Source organism: Euprymna scolopes, chromosome 2 (genome assembly GCF_053919585.1).
Source record: "Euprymna scolopes isolate OS-2025 chromosome 2, ASM5391958v1, whole genome shotgun sequence".
Classification (NCBI taxonomy): domain Eukaryota; kingdom Metazoa; phylum Mollusca; class Cephalopoda; order Sepiida; family Sepiolidae; genus Euprymna; species Euprymna scolopes.
In genome coordinates, this window is record NC_136483.1 from 69,085,736 (window position 1) to 69,111,707 (window position 25,972).

General features: G+C 32.4%; 1 protein-coding gene across 1 annotated transcript; it reads left to right on the forward strand.

Moving 5' to 3' along the window:
* Positions 1-24: 24 nt before the first annotated feature.
* Positions 25-13,955, forward strand: LOC145292011 (large ribosomal subunit protein uL16m-like). The gene is made up of 4 exons (XM_080138004.1): positions 25-223; positions 8,788-8,847; positions 13,208-13,365; positions 13,454-13,955. The coding sequence occupies exons 1-4, from the start codon at positions 151-153 to the stop codon at positions 13,910-13,912; spliced, it is 750 nt and encodes a 249-aa protein (XP_079994130.1). The 5' UTR covers positions 25-150; the 3' UTR covers positions 13,913-13,955.
* The last annotated feature ends 12,017 nt before the right edge of the window (positions 13,956-25,972 follow it).

The following is a 25,972-nucleotide window of genomic DNA, read 5'->3' on the forward strand; positions in this document are numbered from 1 at the left end:
TCAAGAGTTGTCTTCTCTTTAATTCTTTACTTTTCCAGTAGGCGTCGCGATAGTTCAATATGGAGACTTAAAAACACATACCTTTCTCGTCTTGTAGATTTTAGAAATCACTATTTGTTTGTTATTTTAAACAAACTACAAACAACAACGATGTCTCGAACTCTGTCTACTCTTTCCAGAAGTCTTATTGTTAGTCAAGAAAGATGTTTGTTACCGAAAAAGGGTTAGTTCATCATTTTAAAATCGTTTGTTTTTGTTTTATAAAACGAAGGTCACGTTTCATATTGACGGTCATTTACTCGTTTTATTTTTGTTTGATACTAAAAGTTTGCTTTTCTCCACGTTAAAAAACGACCTTGGTGTCTAACTCTGTCCCGTGGGGAGGCATTGTAAATAGGTACTAAAAGTTTGCTTACTTCATTTAAGTTTTGAGTGGGGTTCTAACGGTATTTTGTATAATATTTTAGTTTGAACTCATTTTCCTAAACTTAACGTATTCAACAGAGACCTCGCCGTCGCCGCCATTTGTCTTTTTCAAATATACCGATCAACAGTGTTTTCGAATCGAATAAGCATTTTACATTAAATAATAACACTAAAAACTTACCCAGTTAGGCAGAAACATTTATTTGTTATATATATATATTTTTGGGTTTGTATTACTGTACACATAGATTCGAAAAAGTTGTCAAAAAACAACTATATAACAAATGAATGTTATCAAAGGCAAGATAAGTTACTTTTCTACCAAACTGGAGATATTTTTCGTGTTTTTATTCAATGTAACATGTTTATTCAGCTCGAAAACCATACAGTGTTTACCGATGTATTGGAACATTCAAGATGGCGTCTGATTCTCTCTTTAACACGGGAAGTTTGGGAAAAGATGTTATAAATAAAAAACCGGATAAAATACTGTTAAAAAATCGCTCAATATATGTTACCGTGACATAGGTTGACATATATTCGGCGGGTTTTTAATAGTATTTTGTATAGTTTTTTTATTTATAACACCTTTTTCCAAACTTACGGTGTTAAAGAGGGTGTGAGACGCCATCTTGAATTTTCGAATACATCGGTAAACACTGTATGTTTTCGAGCTGAATAAATATGTTACATTGAATAAAAACACAAAAAATATATCCAGTTTGACAGAAAAGTAACTTATCTTGCCTTTGATAACATTTATTTGTTATATATTTGTTTTTTGACAACTTTTTCGAGTCTGTGTACAGTAATACAAACCCTCAACCTCCCCATGGTAAGAATGTCTTCCGGAATAAACAGGTTGGACAACCAGTGCACATTGATCGAATTTTCTTGAATTTTTTTGGTAGAATTAGCTAGAAATGACGTTGAATAAGTGTTTGCATTTCGTAGACTTCACAATTCGTCTGCGCATGCCTTCATTTGATATTTGTACACCATTCATTTGATATTTGTTTTCAGCATACCCGAAAACCTTTAAAAGTCATTTTTTTTTTTTTTTTTTACTAAACCATTTCATGGAAACAACAAAGATGGCGGCCAATTTAAACTATTAGAAATTACATTGCATAATACAGGTATTTATATCTCGAAAACTATTAGTCTGCTCTAATTTTCCCTGCGATATGTGTTTTCAGCATACCCGAAAACCTATAAAAGTCGTCATTTTTTTTTAGAAAATATTGAGGCGTCTTCAGTTGGCGTAATGGAGCACATTGACCATGACTCACACTGAAATAATGTTATAAGTTGGAAAATGGGGAAAATATTTGTTTCTTCGTTTTTGATTTAAATAAAAAATAAAAATAAAACTAGGATTAAGGCTCTCAAAATTCATACTATAATTGCCCTGTGGCATAACGGATAAAGTACTAAATAAAATTCAGTTTTAAGTGACACTATTGGAGATTGCAGGTTCAATCCTTTGTGCAGGTGACGCTAAGAATATGATTGTGAAAGGCTGTCGAAAATTTCTCCGACATCAAAATAATCAATAAATCAGAGTTGGGTCTGGTGTTAAGGTTGCAAAATATTCTTAAATTGCTCTGTCAGGAGTCAACAAAACACAAGACTATAAATCATAAACCTGTGAGTCCGAACTCTAATGCAGATAACAAATAAGAAGGTTCTCGAGAAGTAACCGTCATCAGAACTTTTCAAAGAGTTCCAGAAGTAAGCCACTGAAGGAGCACCTTGCCCCCCCCCCAATAGTTTGGTGTGTAGGTAACAGAAGTACACCAAGGTATTTTCAGGTAGACAAGACGCCCCCAGATGGACCAACTCAACTCAAAGACTGCTACTGGAAGAGACCGCTGCAAAACCCCCTGGTTGGAAGGAAGCAACACTATTAAATAACAACTGTCACCTATGCAAATCACTTCCAGCCAGCAGCAGGTATAAGCTAGAGCCAAAACGTCAGCAAGTCTTGCAAACTCAAAAGAGAATCTGACCTTCAACATTCTCAGGTCAAGGGAGTTGTTTAACTTATTTTTCTCACAAGGCTTCTATCCAATCATGACGTACAGCGCCCCAAGTTCGACAGAAAGATTCCCGAATTCGAAGATACATCTTATGAAAGTCAGGGATTAAATCATCCGAAACATTATGAAAATAACACTCAGAATAATAATACAGGGAAAAATAATTGTTTTGAATGATTAAAAATGGTGCATCATTTAGTAAGTGCTATAGTCACCAACAGGATGTTACGAATAAAAGAGAGAGAACAACATAGTTAATGAACAAAACATATTTGTATTTACATATATTTTGGGTTAAAATCAAGTTCTGTCTGTATTTGTTGACTAAAATTTGTGTGTGATGATGAATGCCTTGGAAAGTCACTTCTGATTAATGTTTACCAGTTTTAAAATATTCTGTTATCCTGAAAAGTTGAAAAGCAGTCAAGTTAGTTTGCATTTTTTAAAACTGGCAAACATTAATTAGAAGTGACTTTTCCAGGGCATTCATCGTGAAGCACAAATATCAGGGGACATAAATGTAGAAAAAACACGGATGGAACTTTATTTTAATCTATATTTTATTTGTTTGAAAAATAGTTTGAGTAATTGTTTGTTAGAAAAAATAAAAGTCCTTGTGTTTGCCGAATGTTTGCATGAAGACACCAATGCTAAAAGTGTCTATATTGTAAATGTGTGTGTGCGTGTGTATGCAGTCTTTATGAGTGTTTGAATAGTGTGTGAATTTGTATGCATGAATTGTGTAAACTAATACAGCATTAGACCCCACCTTTTTTTTTTACTGACTCAGTGTTTCATCTTCATGAAAATTTTCAAAGTTTTTTGACTATCTTGAGCAAAATGCATTTGTGATATGTCGTTTGAACAAACAACAATTGATTAGTATCCATCAGAAAAGAATATATATTTTTTTGATTATTTTTTAAACTTAGGTTAACTTTCCAAGAATTCCAGTCACCTAGAACAATAGACAGCATCTCTTGGAGCATTAAGTACCAGGAATACTGTGTGCAATAATCACACAACCATTCCTCATGTTGGAGGTCTTTAAATGAAATGTTGATGCTGGTGATACCAGGAATGACAGATGTCACACTTAACCCAGTTAATGCCATCCTTTCTACCAACTCTGCAACATTCCTCAGTGTTAGTATCTATAGATGTTAACAATGAGGTTCTTGATGACAGTGGTGATTCTGTATCCTGTCCTCATCTTCTATTACCCCTGCCTTTCTCCTTTCTTTTCCCTTTACAACATTTTCTGGATGCTGTAACAACGTCTTTAGCAGCAAATATATCCATGAGTTTGTTGATACTTTCATCTGGTGTGAGGCTCTCTCCATCTTTTATCTGGTGTGTGGTTCTGTCCATATCAGATTTGTATTCTAACAGATTGCCCTCTTGCTGTAGATTGAAATTAGGGAGTCAGTTGTTCGAGAAAGAAGTTTTTCAATGAGTTGGATGAAGATGATGAGACAAGTATTTTATACTCCGTAGCTCTCTGCTAACTCGTGCACTATGTTTGTCCACTGTCAAGAATATGATCACTTTGTTCTCTGATCTGCTACCACGCTTTTGTTGGCCACCGCAAGAACTACTGCTACCCATGAGAATAACACAATTGTTTTTTGAGGTTTACTTCTCTAGATCGTCCATGTTCTATCCATACCCATTCATATGAACAGGGTTCTATTTTGAAGGATGTGACTGTTTGCTACGCATGGATAGTTACTCACTATAGAGAGGTTGTTGCAACTGCAAAATAGGCTATCTCACACATCCCATAGTTCTGGGTGCTGTGTAATAATCACAATGTTTGGCCTTATCCAATGTTGAAGTTCAGTTGTTACAGACAGATACCGCTTCCTGGACAAAGAATTGTCTGTTTAACCTGCGGACCATGTAAATGTTCAACCAACTCCTACAATGGTTAAATGATGCTGCAATGAAAGAAAGCATGGTTAATATTCTCATCCCATTCACGACACCATATACAAATGTAAAGTCAGGGCTTTTCATACGATATAACATCCTTTGAGGCAACAGTTAGGTGTTAAAGATGCTTTTTTCCATCACCAGAAAAACGGTACTTGTCTAGAATTCCCCTATATAAAAATAAAGAAAAAAATTTATGTTGTATGTACCTGTAGCTAAACAAAAATATCATATTCCAAAAATCATGTAAATTGATCAAGTAGTTTTATTTTTATGAAGAAAATAATTTAAAGTGATTAATGCGAACATGTAAGCATTACAACATAAATTTAGTAAGTATGAAGTATTCTTGAGTTATCTGCCTTTGTTTGTTGAGATATTTTTCCAAATGACAGGTGAGACGCTCACTTCTCAGATATTCATAAAATTTGATTTTCTTATTTAAACAATTAAGCTACTCAATCAATTTATGTGCTTTTTTTATTTTAGAATATAATATTTTTGTTTGGTTATGGGTACATACATCATACAGATTTTAAAAAAAAAAAAATTGTTTTGGATCAAGCAGGATATAAAGACCCCAGCCGACTAGGGAAACGTGGAACAGATTTTGGTTAACACCATTTTTACCTTGACCTTTGCACACAGCATTCTGTAAACAAACATAGAATAAGATTTTTTGGCCAACAAGATTTATTTTTTAATTTTTAATACAAAACTTGTAAATAAAACTATTTAAACAAAACTTTTTAATAAACAAAGGAAGGATAATTATTTTACAATTTAATAGTTGTATAATTTTTTTGATAGACATTTTAATTTTTAAATAAAAACTGACTGGCATTTCGTATAGATGTTCTGTTGTTATATTTCTGACAATTCTTATTTTGACATTTTGAAATATTTATCCAGGGTCACTAAATGTTTCATCCAAGCCATGCAGACATTATAGCACTCCCAATTCATTTTGCAAGTAACAATGCTGTTTCGTCCATTCAATTATGGATACAGTGTCTCTCGAAATCAACAGACACACATCTTTGAAAATGGTTTTATCCATTTATTATAGTATTTTTTAGATTAAATTTTTTTTAGATTAAATTTTTGTTTAATACCTCATAAAATTTTGGTTTCTTTGATTTTGGAATTTTTCATTATTTAAATTAATCATGTGGCAATTAAATTAAAATTTATTATTTGAAAAAATAATTTATTGTCGCTAAAGTTAATGTTTTAAAAAATAATTAAATCAATATTGAATTTTATTAAAAACTACACAAAATATTTTTCATGACCTTTTTGGCTAAGAGTAAAGTGTCGTATCTGTTGTGATACTACATTTCATTTTTCCTCTTCTTGGTCAGTGACGCAGAAGTCCTTCTTGATTGAGGTGATTTTAATCTTCGTACAGAGTGCCTTTTTTATGGGAGCTAGATTTGCTCTACATTTAAAAACCGACTTTCTATTCAATCTGCTCTGATGAAGAGAATAAAAGCTTTTATTTATTTTTTAATTAAGAATGAATTAGTTTATAAATTTCTGAGATCTTTTTTTAATATGGGGAAAATCTTGTTCATCCTAAAAATGTGACAATTGGAACAAAAATTAAAATAGCCTCAGTCTGAAAGGATTTCTCAAAACACAGGAAAAGTATTGACAAAATGACACAAGAAAAGTTTAATAAATAAAGCTATGTATTTTAGATGTGATTTTATCGTGCATAAAAATTGTCTTGGTCTAGAAAGATTTCTTCTTCACTGACAGAAAGATTAGCTTGTTAAAATCTGAATTCTAATGTTGGGAAAGTACTGTCCCCTACCCCCAAAGTTTTGTACCCTATATTCAAAAATAAATATTTTTATTTCCTCACTGTTTTTCTTAAAATATCATTTTCCCTATATCGATCTGCTGATGAAAAAAAAAAATCCCTGGTTTTTCTTATTTAAAAATCCAAATGCCTTCCAAAAAATAACTATCAAAATGTAAAATAATTATCTCCTTATTTGTTTATTAAAATGTTTTGTATTGAAAAAAAAACTCTACATTAAAAAAAAAAATCTTGCTGGCAAAAAAACAAATAACTCGTCTATGTTTGTTTTAAAGAATGGCATGTGTAAAGGTCAAGGTAAAACTGATGTTGATTGAAAGCTGTCCATTTTGTTTCCTTTGTCGGTTGGGGTTTTTATACCCTAATTGGTTTTTGCTTTTTTAATATACAGGGAATTCTGGACAAGAACTCTGATTTCCCATAATATCAATTCAGTCATTTTGACACGTTCAGGAGGATCACACTCGGAAATTACCATTGTTTGAAAAGGTTAAAATTTACAATCTTATTCAATTCCATTCTAATTACATTGCCTAAACCCACATAGCCCACTAGTAATATTTCAGTCATGTGCCCAGTGCCCCCAACCTGTACCAATAACAAAGTTAATCCAACTTGTGCATCATAGTCCCTCTAAACTTGTATCACATGCTATCAAAATTCCATTCGACTCTATCCAGACTCTATCAGTAGAAACAACCTTCTTAGTGACCCACAATATGGTTTCCGTTCTGCAAGATCTACCGCAGATGTGCTAACGGTTATATCTCACAGGATTAGTGAATCTCTTGACAAAGGCTTCCTTTCTAGGGCAATTACTCTTGACATATCAAAGGCCTTCGACAAGGTATGGCATAAGGGTCTACTTCACAAGATTTCCAGCTACGGTATAACTGGAAATATTTTCTCAATCATTAAATCATTTCTCTCCAATAGGCTCATAAGAGTAGTGGTCGATGGACAAAAATCAGAGGCCTGCAATATTAATGCTGGAGTCCCTCAAGGGTCAATCCTGGGCCCAACTCTCTTCCTGATCTACATCAATGACCTCCCTAAACACATACTTAAATCATTCGTTGACATCTATGCTGATGACACGACCATCTACGGCAACACATCAAAGGCTGTAAATGACAAAGTTCTCTCTGATTCTCTCTCCTCTGATCTCGAGCGCGTGGTTCAGTGGGGGAAGACGTGGCTGGTTACCTTTAATGCATCTAAAACCAAACTCCTATCCTTACATCACCAACGCTCTGATCCCGATCTGGCATCAATTGAAATGGATGGCTCTCGTCTAGGAGAAGCCCCATGTTTTGACAAGCTTCTGGGTTTGACCTTTACTCCTGATCTGAAATGGAACACGTACATCAAGTCTGTTGCCAAGGTCGCTGGAAAGATGGTGGGATCCTTCTACCGCTCCAGAAGATATTTCACTGCTGATGCAATTCTCTATCTATATAAAAGCCAAGTACGTGCAAGGATGGAATACTGCTGCTATATCTGGGCAGGAGCTGCTAAAAACAGCCTATCCTGCCTTGACAGAGTACAAAATAGACTTCGTGGCTTAGTGGGGGATGCCCTTTTCTCTACCCTGCAACCTCTTTCCCACAGAAGAGACATTCCAAGCCTATCCTTGTTTTATCGTTATTTCCATGGCAGGTGCTCGTCTGAACTCCAATCTCTGGTCCCCCCTCGCCAATCTTTCATGAAAAACACCCATCTAGCTGAATCCACTGTGAAAAATTTCCCCCACTCTTTATCTGTGCCTAAATCAAAACGTGGATTCCATGAACAAAGCTTCTTTCTTAGAACTGCACGCCTGTTCCGTCTGCCTGCCTCCCACCTGACTACAACTTGGATGTCTTCAAGTCCAACGTTAACAAATTCCTAATGAACCGCCCCCTTAAGTAAACACTTCATCAAATCTCCACACTAACGTACTGTACTTGCAATAACTCTTATCCCTGAGTGGCTTCCGGGCCTTGATAAGTGATGACCACCGTGTAAAAAAAAAAAAAAAAAAAAAAATCCAGGTTATTCCCATATAACACAAGTGAATCCTAACGAACTGTAAACTCATGTTGTACTACACTATTGACTACCGTATACTCATTAACTCTTATCCTCGAGTAGCCATTGAGCCTTGATAAGTGGTGACTCCTTTGTAAAAATATTTTTTTTAAAAACTTATAATTTTAAAGCTATTTTCGCTAATCCAATTAAAATAAAAAATTACAGAAATTGAAAAATGAAACTGGTAACTTAGAGGATCGGGAATAAACAAGGTTCATTATTTAGTTGCATGCAACGCAAGAATACCGTCTGCTACTATATATAAAGAATTGTTTTTGTCTTTGCCATTCAAACTATGTACATCATGTCGTTTGTGTCTCGTTTTTTTTTTTTTGCTATAAGTCGTAGCACAAAATAGCTTCAAGAAGGGAAATAGTCATGAAATATTTTCCTCCGGGTTGTATCAAGGATAACTACTTTTAGTTTGATAAAATTTTGTGTAGAATTATTAAACTGATGTAATTTTTGTTTTATTCTTTTCAGTTTTGTTGTACACACCTGTGGCCACGTTGAAAGATTTTTCACCGCCTCCAGATTACAGTGGTATGTTGCTTTCATCAGATTTTATGTTTGTTATCTAGCATCCTTAATCTCTGTATTTAGCAGGTGTTGCCTGGGAGTATTTTTGTTTTGCTTTTTGTTAAAAAATTTTTTTAATATTCGGGGGAATTCTGGACAAGAACCTCAAATTATAATTTTCTTTATTTGTTATGGTATTAATCTTTATTTTAGAAGTTATTGAATGTAAATTAGCATAAAAAAAATTTTCAATTTAGTGAGAATTTGCTAAGAATTTTAAAGCGTAAAATTATTTTTTATTTTAAAGTTTAAACACTTCCATTATCATCATCATCATCATCATCATCGGTTTAATGTCTGTTTTACATGATGATGGCATGTGTTGGACAATAACCAAATTTCTTTCAAATTTCAAAAGGTCACAAATGTTTTTTTTTGTTTTTTTTTTTCAATTATTAACAAGATTAAAACGATATACTTATTTATGAAAAAAATGAAAATGCATGGCACTTGTGCAACAGTAAAGCTTTTTTGGTTTTCAGTTAGGACATTTGGAGAGTGCATATCAGGAGCAGGCAAGCATACATCAGATGCAGAAAACTCATTTTTGTGTTAAAAGTTTCTTATATTTATTTTAATTCAGTAAATATGTAAACAAAACTTTCTCAACAGAAAAAAAAACTCTGGATTTGAAACTTCCAGAATTTTGGCTTTTTTACAAAAAAAAAATTATAAAAATCTCTAATTTGTGCTAAAAAAAAACTGTTTTGTTTTATAATTTTCTTAAAATCTATTTAAAAAAAAAACAAAACAAAAAGAATGTGCATTTATTATTGTGAGATTTTCGATTTGGTCCTGAAATTGCATTTGTCTGCCCCTGCTATGCACTTTCCAAATGTCCAAACTGAAAACCAAAAAAGTTGTACCTTCACACTATGGCATAAGTGCCATGCATTCTAATGGATTTAACTTCATAATTAGATTTTTATTTTAAATAGGATTCTAAAAAATTTTTATTTTCATGCTATTGACTTTAAATTTCAATAAATATTTGATTAATAGTAAAGAAAAAAAAATGAGGTGAGAATGACACATGAAGTGATTGCACAAATTTTATTATAGAAAGGATAATAAAACTTTTTACTTTATTTCTTTAATTGTTATCAGTTATCTTCTCTATATAAATAAAATGAACTCATTTTTTTCCCTGTCTGACTTTGACCTTAATAGGATTAAGAATCTAGACATTTTATGCAGATGTACTATGCACAAACTGCATCATGATATCTGAGGTGTGTTATAGGCATATTAGCTATCTACTAAATTGCAGATCGGAGTTCACCGCCAAAACCGGTTATGATCAATGGAAGTAGTAAAGTCATATCTCTCTAAAAAATTCATACTTCCACTGTCACTCATTTACACCGTCTGTGACAAATAAGGATGAACGCCAGTTTAGGTTTTCATAAAAACTGGACTGCAATTTAGGTGAAACACACCATGCTAACTTTTAAGTTGGTTAAAAACAAACACAAACCAAAAAACTTTACATTTTCTTACAGTGCATTAAAACTTCTGATACTTCAATTCCGTTTTATTTCGCATTCTTCAGCAATTACAACATCGTTTTCTTTGCTTTTCTTTTTTTTGGGGTGGGGGGGATGTCCATGTATCTTCCCTCTGTTTTTCGTTTTCCCGATCTTTCCCTTTCTCAAATTTATTTCTTCTCTCTTTCCGTGGTTCCTCTTTTTTCGGCAAGTTCACCATCGTTTCTTTTCATTTTTAATTATTTATTTTTATTTTTATAAACTTTCCTCTGTTTCTGTTTCTACGAACTTTGCATTTTGTTTATTTATTTCTTCTCTCTTTCTGTTTTTCCTCTTCCTTCGGCAAGTTTAACATCGTTTCTTTCTTTGTAATACAGCCAGATTTTTTTAACACTAAGAAAAAAATAAATAAATTATATGCATTCATTCCTTCTTCTTCCGTTTATTTGCACTTTGTCTTTCCAATCTCTTATTTTTTTTTCTCTTTCTTTTTTTTTTTTAATAAAAACATATCATACATCATTTCCGTTACATTTCGCTTTGTTCGATGCCTTTCTCCCGATTTTCATTGTTTATTTCTTTTTTAATTTCTTTTTTTTTTTTTTTTTTTTTTTTTTACAAGTTTTCCCTTAGAGGCGGCACTAGAAACCCATTTTTTTTTTTTTATTATTATTATTCCTTTTTTTCCTACTTTTTTTGGGTTGGAAACGTCCGTCTCACGTTCGTATATAACAACATATTTGCTGGGTAGATTTCGGGGTGCTAAAACAGCGGGGATGGGGATTCTTCCATTAGACCAACTCGAGCCACAACAACGCGTGCCAGGGTACAGCTAGTAAATAATAACATTGTTTTCATTTTTTACTCTTTTTATATATTGTATATCTTTTATGATTTTTGGTCTGTGTGTGTGTGTGTGGGGGGGGTTCTTATGCAGACCATGTTATTATCGATATATTCTGGGCATCTTACGTAAACGTTATTAGGTGTCAAAAGGTTCAGCCAATTAAATCGCAGCAGCCAACAATTGATAAACGGTATCTTTTGATTATTAAAATTGTTAGATGAAAGTACGAAATAATTACCTTCTCTGCCTATGTTAAAAATGGCTTTCTAAATATTATTTCAGCATTGTCTGTAAACTGCACAAGTATATTTTTGTTTTCTCACTAGCAGTTAAGCTCGGCTTTGTACTGTTCATAACTTTATGTGCATAGTTTGGCTCATGTCCAGGTAACCTACATCTAAAATTTCAAGTGTTTAGACCCAAAATTAGTGGAGTAGTTTGATAGTCTGCAAAGGTTAACCATTTCAACTCTGATCTCTTTGCAGCACGATTTTCGCCCAAAAACTGATTAAAAAGCTTGCTGCATGTGTGAATACCCTTCCTGTAAAATTTCAAATGTTTAGACTTAAAAGTGGCTGAATAGTTTGCTAGAGACCGCAAAGGTCAAATCTTTTGAATTTTGACCCCTTGGCAGCCAAATTTTCAGCCAAAAACCGATTAAAAAGCTTGCCTTATGTCTGAATGCACTTTATGTAAAATTTCAAATGTTTAGACCAAAAATTGGCTGAGTAATTTGGTAGAGACTGCAAAGGCAAATTTTTAAAACTTTGACCCCAATTTCAACCCCTTAACATTTATTGTTTTGGGCTCAAATCAAATCAGAAATTTTGATCCATGTCCAAGTAACCTACATCTAAAATTTAAAGGTCTCAGACCAAAAATTGGCAGAGTTTTCAAAGGTCAAATCGTTGAACTTTGACTCCTTGACAGTCAAATTTCTGTCCGAAAACTGATTAAAAAGATTTTCCCAAATCTCAATAGCCCTTATATCAAATCTTGAGCCTGTTGACTGAAAATTGATAGAGTAGTTTGGTAGGAAAATATACACACACGCACTTTCACTTTTATAGAAATACTAACAGTTCAGCCTGGTTTTGCTCCGGCCCTATGTACTGTTCATAACTTGCTCTACATGTAAATACACTTTAGACCAAAATTTGTCTGAGTAATTTCGTAGAGACCGCAGAAGGCAAATTTTTTAATTTTGACCCCAATTTTGAACCATTACAATTTATTATTTTGGTCTCAAATCAAAATAAAAAGTTTTACCCATGTCCAAGTTACCTACATCTAAAATTTTAAGTCTTTAGACCCAAAATTGGCAGAGAAATTTGGTGGAATCTGCAAAGGTCAACTCTTTCAACATTGACCTTTTGGCAGCCAAATTTTCACCCCAAAACCGATTAAAATGCTAGTCGCATGTCTGAATACCCGTTATGTATAAATTTCAAATGTTTAGACCCAAAATTTGCTGAGTAGTTTGCTTGACACCACAAAAGTCAAATCTTTTGAACTTTGACCCCTTGGCAGCTCAAAATTTCGACCCAAACCGATTAAAAAGGCTTGCCCTATGTCTGAATACCCTTTATGTAAAGTTTAAATGTTTAGACCAGAAATTGGCTGAGTAATTTGGTAGAGACTGCAGAGGTCAAATTCTTTTTAACTTTGACCCCTTAACGTTTATTGTTTTGTGTTCAAATCAAATTAAAAAGTTTGATCTATGTCCAAGTAACCTACATCTAAAATTTCAAATGGCAGAGGAGTTTGGTAGAGTTTTCAAATGTCAAATTGTTGAACTTTGACCTCTTAACAGCCAAATTTCTGACTGAAAACCAATTAAAAAGATTTTCTCAAATCTCAATACTCCTTATGTCAAATCTCGAGTCTGTAGACTGAAAATTGATAGAGTAGTTTGGTAGAGAAATGTACACACACACAATTTCACTTTTATAGATATATTGATTATAGAGATTATTTTTTTTTGTAACAGATGTGATTCTTCCTGAGAGAAGAAGATTAAAAATATTGGAAAGGGTTCCACAATATCCACCTAATCAGCGCCCACCGAAAATGCAAAAACGCCCTATGGACATGAGAGGACCAGAGGAGGTTCACAACAAACTTCAATACTGTGAGTTTGGTATCCAGGTATGTCTTGTTGCTTTACACTTTTGTATTTATGCATATACCCAAATAAATAAGTGTTTAAAAATAATTTTCTTTTTCTCTCCTCCAGGCCTTAACTGGTGGTCGTCTCCGCTGGGGTCATTATGAAATGATTCGGTTGGGCATTATAAGGAAGTTTGATGAAAGTCGCATGTTTGCTCTGTGGCGGATTGATTCTCCATGGAAACCCCAAACCAAAAAGGGTCAGGGCCATCGCATGGGAGGTGGCAAAGGCTCTATTGATCATTACGTTTTCCCTGTGAAGGCTGGACGTATGATTGTTGAAGTTGGTGGAAAATGTGAATTTGCCGAAGTTAAAGGGTTTCTTTCCAATATAGCTGGACTTTTGCCATTTCCAGCTCGTGCCGTTAGTCGAGAAATGTTAGAACAAGAACGAGAAGAAGAACAAAGCAAAATAGAGAGAAATATAAATCCACTCACATTTCAGTTTTGTGTGAAGAATAATATTTTGGGTTGCCGAACAAAACTGTCGAAATATGACCGGATATGGCACGGCAAATATAGATGATTTTTTTTTTTTGTCTCAATAAATCTGAACATTTTTTGATATACAATTGTCTTTTTTATTTATTTAGAATGAATTTATCAATAGATGATTATTTATTTGCTAAATAAAGAATTGCTGATAATATGAGAGTTGTTCCAAAAATAAGGCCTCCTATTTTTTTAAGTGATAAACAAAATGTTGAAGAGCTATGAAGACTGGTTGTGGTACTGTTAAAACGAGCGACCTCTTGTGCTTCAGAATTTATTTTTCTACATAGTCACCACCATTCTCAATGCACTTTTGTTAGCTTCTTTTTATGCCTTGGTCATAAGTGTCCGGGGTGCTCTTTGTCATTTACATCTCTGTTGCCATTCTGAAATCTACTAACCCATCTAACTGTGCTGACATCAACTGCTTTGGCTTCGTCAACGTTCAACAGAAGCCAGGGAATGTTGATCAGTTCAATTTTTTCTGTATTGAAGAATTAAATGCTGTATCTCCGCTTCTGACGCACATCCATGACAGGAGTTGCTTTCTTCCAGTCTCACACTGTCAATATCTGCAATAGAGAGATGAAACTTTCAGGTCATGAATGTATAAGTTCAATAATCATAACAATACAATTTGTAATTACCTATGATCCATTCAGGCGGAATAAAAAAATAGGAAGTATTAATTTTGGAACACTTGTATATAAATATATACATATATATTAATGTTGAGATGATTAATCAGAATCGGGGATCGGAACCTTTGGCGATATTAGTATTGATATTGGAAAAAAATTGTGCTTATTTTCCAATGCCAAAACGATTCTTTTGTCTTTTTTTTATTTGATTTTTTTAAAACAAAATCTTCCACTATTGGTACTAATGATAAAATAATATTCATGCATTGATTTTAAACAACCAGTAAAACTAAAATCGATAAATTACAAATGTATTTTTACGTTTGAGAAAATATCTGCACCATGTGTTTTTACAGTATTCAGAAAAATAACAATCTTATAGTTAAATATTTAGAGATTTATAAAGAATCAGAATCGGTAATTGTATTGGAATCTGGAATTAAGTACGGAATTGGGGGAAAATATTGCATCCCATCACTAATATATATAAGTGGTCTAGTAGTTTTATAAAAATTTGGTTCAATTAATCTAATAACAAAACAAATTTAACTTTACAAGATCCTATTTGAAAAAATAAATTTACTAAAAAGAATAGCAATATCTTTACACTTCATCAAGATGATTAGATCTTGCTCATCGAAGGAAATGATAAGTCCAAAAGAAATATAATTATTATTATGCCAAAAAAACCCATATCTGTGAGTCTGAATTTTGCAAAGAAATACACTAATGGGCTTTGAACATTTACAACTATAAAATTCCATCTGAAATCTTTTTGAACTCCAATATTCAGTAATGCTGAATATCAAAATTATAAATTTACTAGCCATAAATGAAGAAAATTTGCATTTACAGTAGACTTTTTGCTTACCGAAATTCTTGCTATCTGTAAACACAAAACTTGAAGGTTGATATTGATTTATATAAAAGTTGATATTGATTTATATAAAAGTTGATATTGATTTATATAAAAGTTTTTTTAATAACAGAAACAGTCACCAAAAACATTGGAGTATGTGAGAGAGAAGGACAAATCTATAGATAAATAGCTTGTCTTGCTCAACCTAGCCACACTCGGGACAGCACTCTAAACACATTTTTTTTTTTTGCTTGAAATCTTGCTAGTCACGAGACAGAAAGCCTTCGCCTGGAAATCTCATGGTTTAGCAAGTTCCATTTGGAGTCGACTAGGTGTCACTCAAACTTTTCTATTGAAACATAGCTGTTGTTATGCAACACCGGATCTGATGTTTGGTAAAAATTTATAGTCACTATTTGCATGTTATATAGAATAGGCAACTAGAACTCATTGGTCTATTTACTACCCATTTTAGATTTTCATGAAAACATGATTTGCTGTACTTTCTGACATTGCTACTGAAGCAAAAAGAAAAAAAGCTGTTTGGATGCATATTGTATTATTCCCTGCATACATTCCTGAGGCAGTATTATGCATTCCTGATTCTTAATAGGTTTTGCCACTGATCTATGAAGTGATATTTGTCCAGAAAATGGATTCTGCATATGCAGATAAAAATAATGGCTGCAAACTTTTAGTAGTCATCAGGTCAATCAGGGAAGCTATGCTTCAATGAAAAAGTTTCCATGACACTTTGAAGGGTCAGAGGGGACTAAGTGCCCTCTCATACTGCTGTAGTAGCTATGATAATGTTTTGTTACCAATAGCAATACCATGAAGAAGTTTTCTAACCATCCACTTGTCAATGTTGATATTTTTATTTTTTGAAGAGGGAAAAAATGGACGCCACTTTGTGTCGTACATCATGAGCTTGCAAAAAGAAGAAAGTAACTATGCAATCGGAAAATCAACCACAGATTAAGTTCACCCTTAGATGACCTGCATAAGTTATATTTACCAAAGATCTGTGAGCTTTTTCTGTTACTAACTTTACTTTTTTTATTTAAAAAAAAAAAAAAAAAAATTGTTACATATGTTGTCAACATTCACTTATTTTCTAAATGATATAATTGGTAGAATTGTGCTCATTTAAAGGATAGAAAGCCGAATGAATAAACATACACAACTGAACCAATCACACACATATTGGTTGACCCTATGTATGCATAACAAGAAATGATTTAATCTAGAACCTTGCACAAAGTTGACCATAGAAACATCACAGAAATACTTTGCCATGCTAGGTGAGATTCAATCGGGGGCAACAGCACCATGCACAGAACGGATACGTTTATGACTTATGTCGTTTGTATAACACTTAACGCAACTCATACCAAGGGAGATAATTTACTTAATCACTGAATTATTTCCCTTTGATTGAACTTTCATTATAAATAGAAAGTGATGTTACATACACACATTTCCTAACACGATTTCTAGGAAATAAATTTTATTCATTAAACTAGCAGGGAGACACGACGTTGTCCGGGATTGAATGAGGATCAACAAATGTTTCACACTCCCATACTTTTATTGCTATTGAAATCTGAGAAATCAACTTTTTAATCCAATCGATTGATTGCCCCCTTCCCTGCAGTGTACCAGAAAGAAGCTTCGCAATCCTCTCTGGAGTGACTGTCTAAAATACATTGTCTATATTGCACTGTAGAGAATCTAGTATTGATTTTGTGAAATTATCTATAAATAATGGATTCACTGAAAGTTTCAAGTGCAAAATTCAAGTATCATGGTTCAATTTTGCTCTAAGCAGAAACATTCATTTCAAACGTGCTCATCTTATAAAAGAATCTATAGTTGATTTTATAGACTAAGCCTTTGTGCTTATGCATTACTAAAATTTCTCAAATGCACCTGTGATATTAGATTGTATAAAAGTTTTAACTTTGGGCAAAATGGGACTTCCTTTAATCAGATTTTTTTGATTTTTGATACTTATCAAACGCATTTCGATACAAAACCTATGTAAGAACACTCAGACACATCAACTGTCTTTGGGTGTAATTAAAAAATCAGGGCCAGCCATTTTTTAGTTCATAGGGAACGAATTCACACACACAGTTCCTTTTATTATAATAAGAAATTAATTGAGCATCATTGTCCATTTTCTTTGTCTTATCTTAAACTATTTTCACAAGGCCAACGACAACAGGGACCAATATAGTATTTTACATGTCATACAACATTTTATTCTTGCGAGTATTTGGTCATGGTCAAACAGTTTTTTCTTTTTTATATTGAACCAGTTGCCAATGACGCTGGTAACAAGGTTTTAAACTCTATTTTCCCATACCTTCGGAAAAAATGCCAGGTTGCCCTGTAAGTTAAAGTAAAGCGCAAAAATCATTTTAATCAACAGTTTTAAAAGGCTTCAAAATCACTTTCGGTTATTTAAAAACATTAATAAAGGATTAAAATGTCCGTCTTTATTATTAATGTTAAAAAGGAAGTTTTTATAAAGTAGTTATACAATTAAAAGTAATTTCCAACTTGAATCAAATTTAATGGATAAAGTTTTATTCTTTAATCAGAATAACGGAATAAAAATGAAATTGTATGTATATTTTTAATGCTATTGTAGGTTAACATCTCAGAAATATCTGGAAAAAAAAAACAAACAAAAAAGAAAACAGTTTCATTGTAACATAAATTCAACATAAAATGATCACAAAATTGTTGGTCGCATAAGACCGAACAATTAACCAGTTTTGTATCTTTAAAATAGTTGCAAGTACTATCAGTACGTCGTAGATTTTATTTTTCATATGTTGCCACCTTATTTTTTATTTCTCCATTGACAGCATCAGGGTAACTTTTTTACTTTTAAAGATCAAAGTAAAGTATTATGGTTCACTTGTGCTCCTAAATTGAGGGTCCTGATATCTGATGGTGAAGCCCCAGTTTGTGGGCTTTGGGGAGTGTGGAGCCACCCTTTAATTGCCATTGCTCCCTGGTCCACTCTGACCCGGAGTGGTAATACCTCTTAGGGTTCCAACTATGGGTTGAATAGAAACCGACTTGAAAAAAAAAAAAAAATATATATATATATATATATATATATATATATTCATTCTATTAAAAAAACTTTCTTCGAAATAACTGGATTCGGCATTAAATAACCTGAAAAGGGTTGATATGCCGTAAAACAACGTACGAACCTAAATTGAATAACATCTATAATATTTGAAAGATAATTTTAAAATTATCAATTTCTTTTATACTTTCATTTCCTCCGGAAAATGTGTAGATTATGCCTAAAAATGTTAATATTTTGTTTGCACAGGGAATAAAAGTTGTTTTAGAAAAGGTTGAATTCTTCAAAGTTGGACAGAGTACACGACATTTACTTTCCTGATCATTGCTGATGTCCTCTCCGGTGCCGCATTGAGTTGGTGTATTTGTAAACCAGATTGTAAATCTGTAGCTGCTCAGCTGAAAAAAATTTCACGGGTGCACATACAAACACATAGGAAGGCGCTATATTTTATTTATATTATCTGCACACGAGTAACCAGTAGATTGTGGCAAAATGAAAAAATTGACGCTTTGTAGAAACAAAGTAAAAATAGAATAAAACGATGCACTCTTCTCGATCGGTGTAAAAATCCATGACGGTTTCTATAGAAGTAAAAGACACTTTACATTAATTATTGAAAAAAATAAAACTGGTTATTTTGGCTCTATTCTTTATTTACCAATTTAATGTGAAAAGAACTGATGTCATTTCTGAATTTTTGAGATGAGGATTGGTTATTCATATTATTTGCATTCATTGGACTACTGTTTTCATCTTGAGTGCCGATTTTCATGTTTCGGTCGATGTAACCTCTGACCTTCTTCAGGTGTATCTTGTCCAATTCGGGAATATTTCTGTTGAACTAGGGAATTTGGACAGAATTTCATATTAAACCCTCTATTTACTTCACAGAGGTAGCATGATCTTATTCCGTCAGCCATGACTGGATAGAGGTCCTAAGTATTCACAATTGTATTTTTTGGTCACTCACCCTGAGGATTGAACCTTCAGAAGGTCACTTTTACACTTGATTTTTTAAAGTACTCTAACCACTACGCAACAGATCCTTGTAGACAAGTTTGACAAGATACACCTGAAGGTCACGTTACAACGACCAAAACATGAAAAATCACACTCAACATGAGAACAGTAGTCTGATGAATCCAAATAATATGAAGGACTCTACTGTATTAAGTTGATTATTACTATTTAAATAAAAAACTAGATCACCCACAAGTCGTTGGATCAGTATTTATATATTATTAAATATATGTGAAAGTCTTTGTCGAAACATGCATGATGAATGCTATATGCACTAATTTGAATTTTAATATGGACGAATCAGTACAGGCTGTCATGACTGATCGTTTGTTTCTCAAACTAGTTGACGGGATGAATCATGGCCCAAGCTAACCTATAGAGTCAAAAGTTGATGGGATGAGATCAAAAGTATCAGACTTAAAGTGAGATGTGAACTCCTTTGCAGATATGATGCCATAGAGAAAAGAGCAAACAGATTACTATTACGATAGCCACCAAAAAATAATCAAAAATATGTGAAAAGGGGGGTAGATTCAACAGTTTGGTACCGTAAATAGGATTTGAAATTGTTCAAATATGTGTATTAATCCATATTTTTTTTTTTTTTAACTGTCTGATGAGATGCTATTCTGGAATATTTTTGAAGAACAAAACTTGAAATTGTCTGAATGGTGTTGAAACACTTGTAAAATTCTTGAAAAATACACATGATGTTTCAAAATGTTTTTCTTGCTTTGGTTTGGAAATCTTATATATTTCCTATTTGTGTATTTACAAATGGCATTCCGAAAGTAATGCCTCCTATTTTGTTTTTATCCATCCAAATAGATCATAGGGGGATTGCAAATGGCATTGTTAAGATAATTTAACTTATGCATTCATGACTTGAAAGTTATTGATGATGTTAAATTAAGAAAGCAAACCCTGTCATGGATGTGCATCAGAAGCAGAGATAGGTCATTGAATTCCTGGCAAGCGTGCATTGAGAATGTGGGGACTATGTAGGAAAATTAATTCTGGATCACAAAAGGTCACTTGTTTTAATGGTACTACTCCTGTTTTCATAGGTCAACTTTGTAAAGAGTCACTGAATAAATATTATCAAAAAATAAGTAAATATAGATTTTCTTTATCAAGCTATTTTTTTTTTTATTTGTTCTTACTTTTTAAAAAAATTATCTGTCATTCTTCTATTAATAAATCTTATTCGTCCTTCCATTATATAAAACATGTACAGATTGAGTGTGCATGGTGACAAGAAACAAGTATTGTCTATATATATATATATATATATATATATATATATATATATATATATATATATATACATACAAAAAAAAGGTCCAAGCATGAAAGAAGGAAGAAATTGATTTTTCTATGAATTTTTGTTAATTTTCGCTGAAAATTTCTATTTTGCAGATCATTATTATTATACCATATAAGTGGAAATTCTCTTTCCAGACGAATAAAAGAAATGGGGTTTCCTCTAAAAGGTGTGCAAAGAAGCCATTTTTATCTAAGAACATCAATGATAGAAAAAGATTTTTCTCATATTATGGCAAGAAAGATACAGACTGGTTCAGGAATGTTTTCTGGTTAAATGAATCAAGATTTTGCCTTATTAGTGATGCTCCCAAACGGTGCAATAGAAGTACTGGAGAAGGATTCTCGTCAAGTTGCATAAAATCGACAGTTAAACACGGGAATGGAGGGATAATGGTATGGGCAACTTTTACTGCAGCAGGAATTGGAGAACTTTATAGATGTGAAAAGTCAATCAATGCGGAGGAATACATTCGAATATTAGAAACAGGATTGTTACTAAGTATCCAGAAGCTGAGAATATCCCAGAACATTATTTTTCAACATGATAATGCCCATGCACACACTGCTAAGTCACAAAAAATTGATTTTCTGATAATTCAATTGATGTGATATTTTGGCCAGGTCAAAGCCCGGATTTAAATCCAATCGAGAAAATATGAAGAATGTATAGTTTCAGAAAGGTAAAATGAACACCCACTTAGCCACCTTTTTTTTTTCTTTTTTTAGGGGAGATGGGGGTGTTATTTATTGTGACCTGGTAGACCACAAAACCTACCTTAAAAAAAAGAAAAAACAAAAAAACAAAAACAAACTTGTTTTCTGTAGGTTTTCAGGTGTGCTGAAAACGGATATCACATTTAAATTTTTTGCACATAAGTGTTTTTTGGATATGCGAGCTTGCATGTAAAAACAATGGCCACTACTTATAACAAAAAATTACATTGCAAACAAGTTTTTTTTTTTAGCTATGTTTTGTGTTGATCTATCAGGCCACAATTACCAAATAAATACCACTCCTAGAAAACAACAGATTCCCCCACTCCAAAGGTGGCCGTTTATTTTACATTAAATTAATGTAGAAAAGCGACCCCCACTTTTTGAAACTATTTCTTTGTATCTTGAAAACTACTTGTTTCCTGTAATTTTAAACGTTATTTTCGTTTTCAGCACCCACAAAAACCTATTACAATGGTAATTTTAAAGGATTTTTTTGAGGGTGGAAAGATACTGCACCTTTACTAATGTTTCAATCATTTATTTTCCTAGTTTTGCATATGAATTACAAAATATGTTACATTTCCCCCAAAACCTCTGGCCTTGATTGAGGGGAAACTAAAACTTGCTGCTATGGCTTAAAATGATCTGAAATAACAGCAACAAGAAACTTGATTATAAATATTCTCATGTGTAATATCACCCTTCTTTAGTTTTCATCCATAAAGTAAATTTCACAGTGTAAAAGGATTATTTGATGCTGAAGATATTCATAATTGTACTCTATTTCCAAAAGAGGGGAGATATAACATATGAGAAATATTTGCAATCAAGTCTCTCCTTGCTGTTATTTCAGATCATTTGAAACCATAGCAGCAAGTTTTAGTCTCCTCTCCATCAAAGCAGTGGCCTACTCTGTTAATTTTTGGTCTGCAGACTTGAAATTTGATATATAGGAAATTTGGATCAGTCAAACAAATTCAATTTGATTTTTAGTCAGTAAAAATAGCTGCTAAGGGATCTAAATTAGAGAGAGAAAAAAAAAAACAAAAAAAAAAAAACGGTGGACCTGACAGGTATAAGTTGACTGAACGTGTTACTTTTACACATGTGCAAATAAACAGATAAACGTTAAAATCAATTAATTTTTACATTTCTTTTTATGCCAAAGAAAAAAAAAAATGTCCTCTATCTCTCATTTTGAACATTTATTCCAGTAATTATATTTTTTCAAACACTTTTCTTTTTTTTTTTTTTTTAAATATACTTAGACCTCTGCAATCTATTATAATCGTCGCCGATTTAAAAATGTTTTGGCAATATCATATTTATTCTGTTTGAATTTATTTTTATTTTTTTTTTTATAAAGATATGTGAAATATTCACATTTTAAAACTGTTAAACTATTTTTATTATGATGAAAATATATAAAAATACAAACTCTTTATCAATTGATTTTTTTTAATCCAAAATCTTTTCAAATAACTATGTTTATTTAAGCTAATATGTTATATTTTGTCAAACTATTTATTTACAGAAACATGAAGAAAACAATGAATGTGTCACATTTTTTAGTTTTAGCAGTTTTAAGGTTGAACAGAAAATAGTTTAAGTTTTAAAATGTACATTTCACATATGTTAAAAAAAACCCATTATTGCCAAAAACATTTATTTTTACATTGGCAACGATCGTAATAGATTGCACGTTTAAATAAAGTATATTTAAATAAAGTACATTAAAAGAAAAACAAAAAAAGAAACTTAACTATATTTGAAAAATAAAATAAAAAACAAATGTTTAAAAAAAAAACAAAAAAACAAAAACAAAAAAAAACTTAATATTTTGCGCAAATATCTAAGTAAACAATTTTGACGAATAGCAGAAGTATTGTATCCATTTTGTGCTTCCATAACTCATTGACAGGCATGTTTGAAAGTTTTTTTAACTATGCTACAGTTTTAACAAATTTCATTACATTGGGGAAAAAATTATTTGTTATATACTTATGTTTTCACTAATTTTGAATTCTGTGAAGTATTTCATTCAATTTTCTTTTCTGGACTAACTTTTTTTTTCTTGGGTGGGGTAAATTTGTACATTAGGTCCACCATCACAATTTTCTTTAGAATGCTAATTAAAAAAATCTCATTCAAATTTTGTGGAGACAAGTACTTATAGTTTGTATGCATGCACAATGAACAAATCTACTTCTCTCCTACTGACTCTGCCACTCCCCCATTCTTTTGTGCATTTGTGGGTGTGTATGCTGACAGTGACTGTTACCGCAGGTTGTCTACTCCAGAAGCTGTCCTTTACATGGGGATGTCTATTCCAGACACCTTTCTTAATATGGGGAGTTTGGAATGACACCGGTTAACGGGTCCTGGTAGTTGTAATTATTTTATTAGAAAAAACATTTTGTTTTTAAATTATGGAAAATGGTTATTGTTTATGCCTTAAAAATCTAGGACGGACTTCAAATAATCAAGATGCAATTATCTCCTAAACCATTGCATCTCAGACAGATAAAGTATATTTGTTTTATTAAATAGAAAGTTGTAATTTTTTTTTTTTTTTTTTTTTTTAAATATTTAGCTGTATTTCAAAACCAACTACTGGAACAAAAGAATTTATGCAGTCATTAACAACATCCCCTTTTTGTCTTAAGTTGTCTTAAATTCCACAAGTAAAGATTGTTAGAATTCGTTTGCATACTTACTGAACTCCTATCAACTTCTGCCACGTCTTGAATAAGGTTGTAGAAGATGGTTAGCTACTTGTTCTTCCATTGCTATTGGCCAGAGTTGTATAAGGGAAGCAACACAAATTTTACTCCAGTTTTTAGTGAATTCATTAGTGTGAAAACATCCACTGAGTGTGAAAGCAGAGGTGTGCATCAAAAGCACCTCCTTGTTGTCCGGCTCAAACATATTGGACATTTTTGCTGTGTCCATAACGATGGTGACTAAAAAGCATACATGGTAAATAATTGTAAGGTTGATAAGAACTTGGGGAGGCTAAAAGCCAAAAATTTAAGAATTACAATTTTAAAATTGGTTGTGTTAATTTTTTTTTTTTTTGATTTCCCCAATCCCACAAAGTTCATGGTGAGCAATCTAAAGGGTGTACGTGTATGCAAAAAATAATTATGTATACTACACAAACCATGAAAATGGCTACCCAAATTGTAAAGCTAGCAGAGAAACATTTAATAGCATTTAAACGTTTAAATCAAATTAATTAAAATCTAAATAGTAATCGACAAGATTTTAGTTCCTTTTTATTTCGATGAGGGAATTTATTCATTTTATTATGTAACAGATGTGATTCATCCTAAGGGAAGAAAAAGATTGGAATGGGTTCCACAATATCTGCTAAAATGCAACAAGGTTTTATTTGCCTCCTCATAAGGTCAGTTAGACACAAGGTAGGTAGGTTTTTAATTTACAAGCGGCATGTTGAATTAAGACAAATTTTAAAATTATCTCAGTCTATAAGGGTTTCTCCTTCACAAACTGAGGACAAAAAGATGAAGTATAGTATCAGAACAGATACTACACTTTGCTCCTAGCCAAAAAGTCAAGGAGAATGAATTTGTCTCCTCCTACGACAAGATTAGAGTCAGAAAGTGGGATTGATTCACCTCTGTTGCCTGGACAACCCTGTTGACATTCCTCTGGCAAGGGTACCTCAGGCAATTAGCAACTAAGCCTTTCTCAAAAAAGAAAGCAAAACTTGGGAGAGCGGACCTCAAAAAACTGCATAGGACCAGCAACATACTGCAATCACCAGAGAAAATGACATTTCAGAAATGGTCTAGACTCTGGATTTTTGTGCCAAGGTAACAACTCCAGGAGAATGAGAACGAATTGACAACTTTAATATTTTGGATATCATCATTTTATGATCAAAATGTCTGCTGAAAATGTGAATTAGCTTAAAAAAAATAAAAATAAATAAATAAATAATAAAGGCAATCTTTTGCCATTTCCAACTTGTACTGTCAGTTGACAGTTGGAAAATGTTGAAACAACTAGGACAGAGAAAAACAGAAAAATGAATACATTCAAATTTCAGTCATGTCAAGAATAATATCTTGATTGCTGGATATAAAGCTGCCAAAATATGACCAAATATGGTACAGCAGTCATGTTTTTTCTTTAATAAAATAAGTTTTTTTTTGTATAATTATTATTTTAATTTTCTTTTCAGAATAAATTTATCAGTAGATGATGCTTTAAAAAAAAAAAAAAAAAAAAAAAAACCCTGATAATTCTAGAATAGAAATATTTTGTATTATGACTTAACGGTTTATTTTTTATATTTTATTTAAATAATAATACTGGGAAAAAACGCATTCATTAAGTACAGCTGGAATTCCAAGAGAAAAGGGACAAAAAATTAAAAATAATCACAGG

Coding starts and splice junctions, on each gene's coding strand:
- LOC145292011 (XM_080138004.1), top strand. CDS start 151: ATGTCTCGAACTCTGTCTACTCTTTCCAGAAGTCTTATTGTTAGTCAA. Junction 224..8,787: donor ATGTTTGTTACCGAAAAAGG/GTTAGTTCATCA, acceptor TATTCTTTTCAG/TTTTGTTGTACACACCTGTG. Junction 13,366..13,453: donor ACTGTGAGTTTGGTATCCAG/GTATGTCTTGTT, acceptor TCTCTCCTCCAG/GCCTTAACTGGTGGTCGTCT.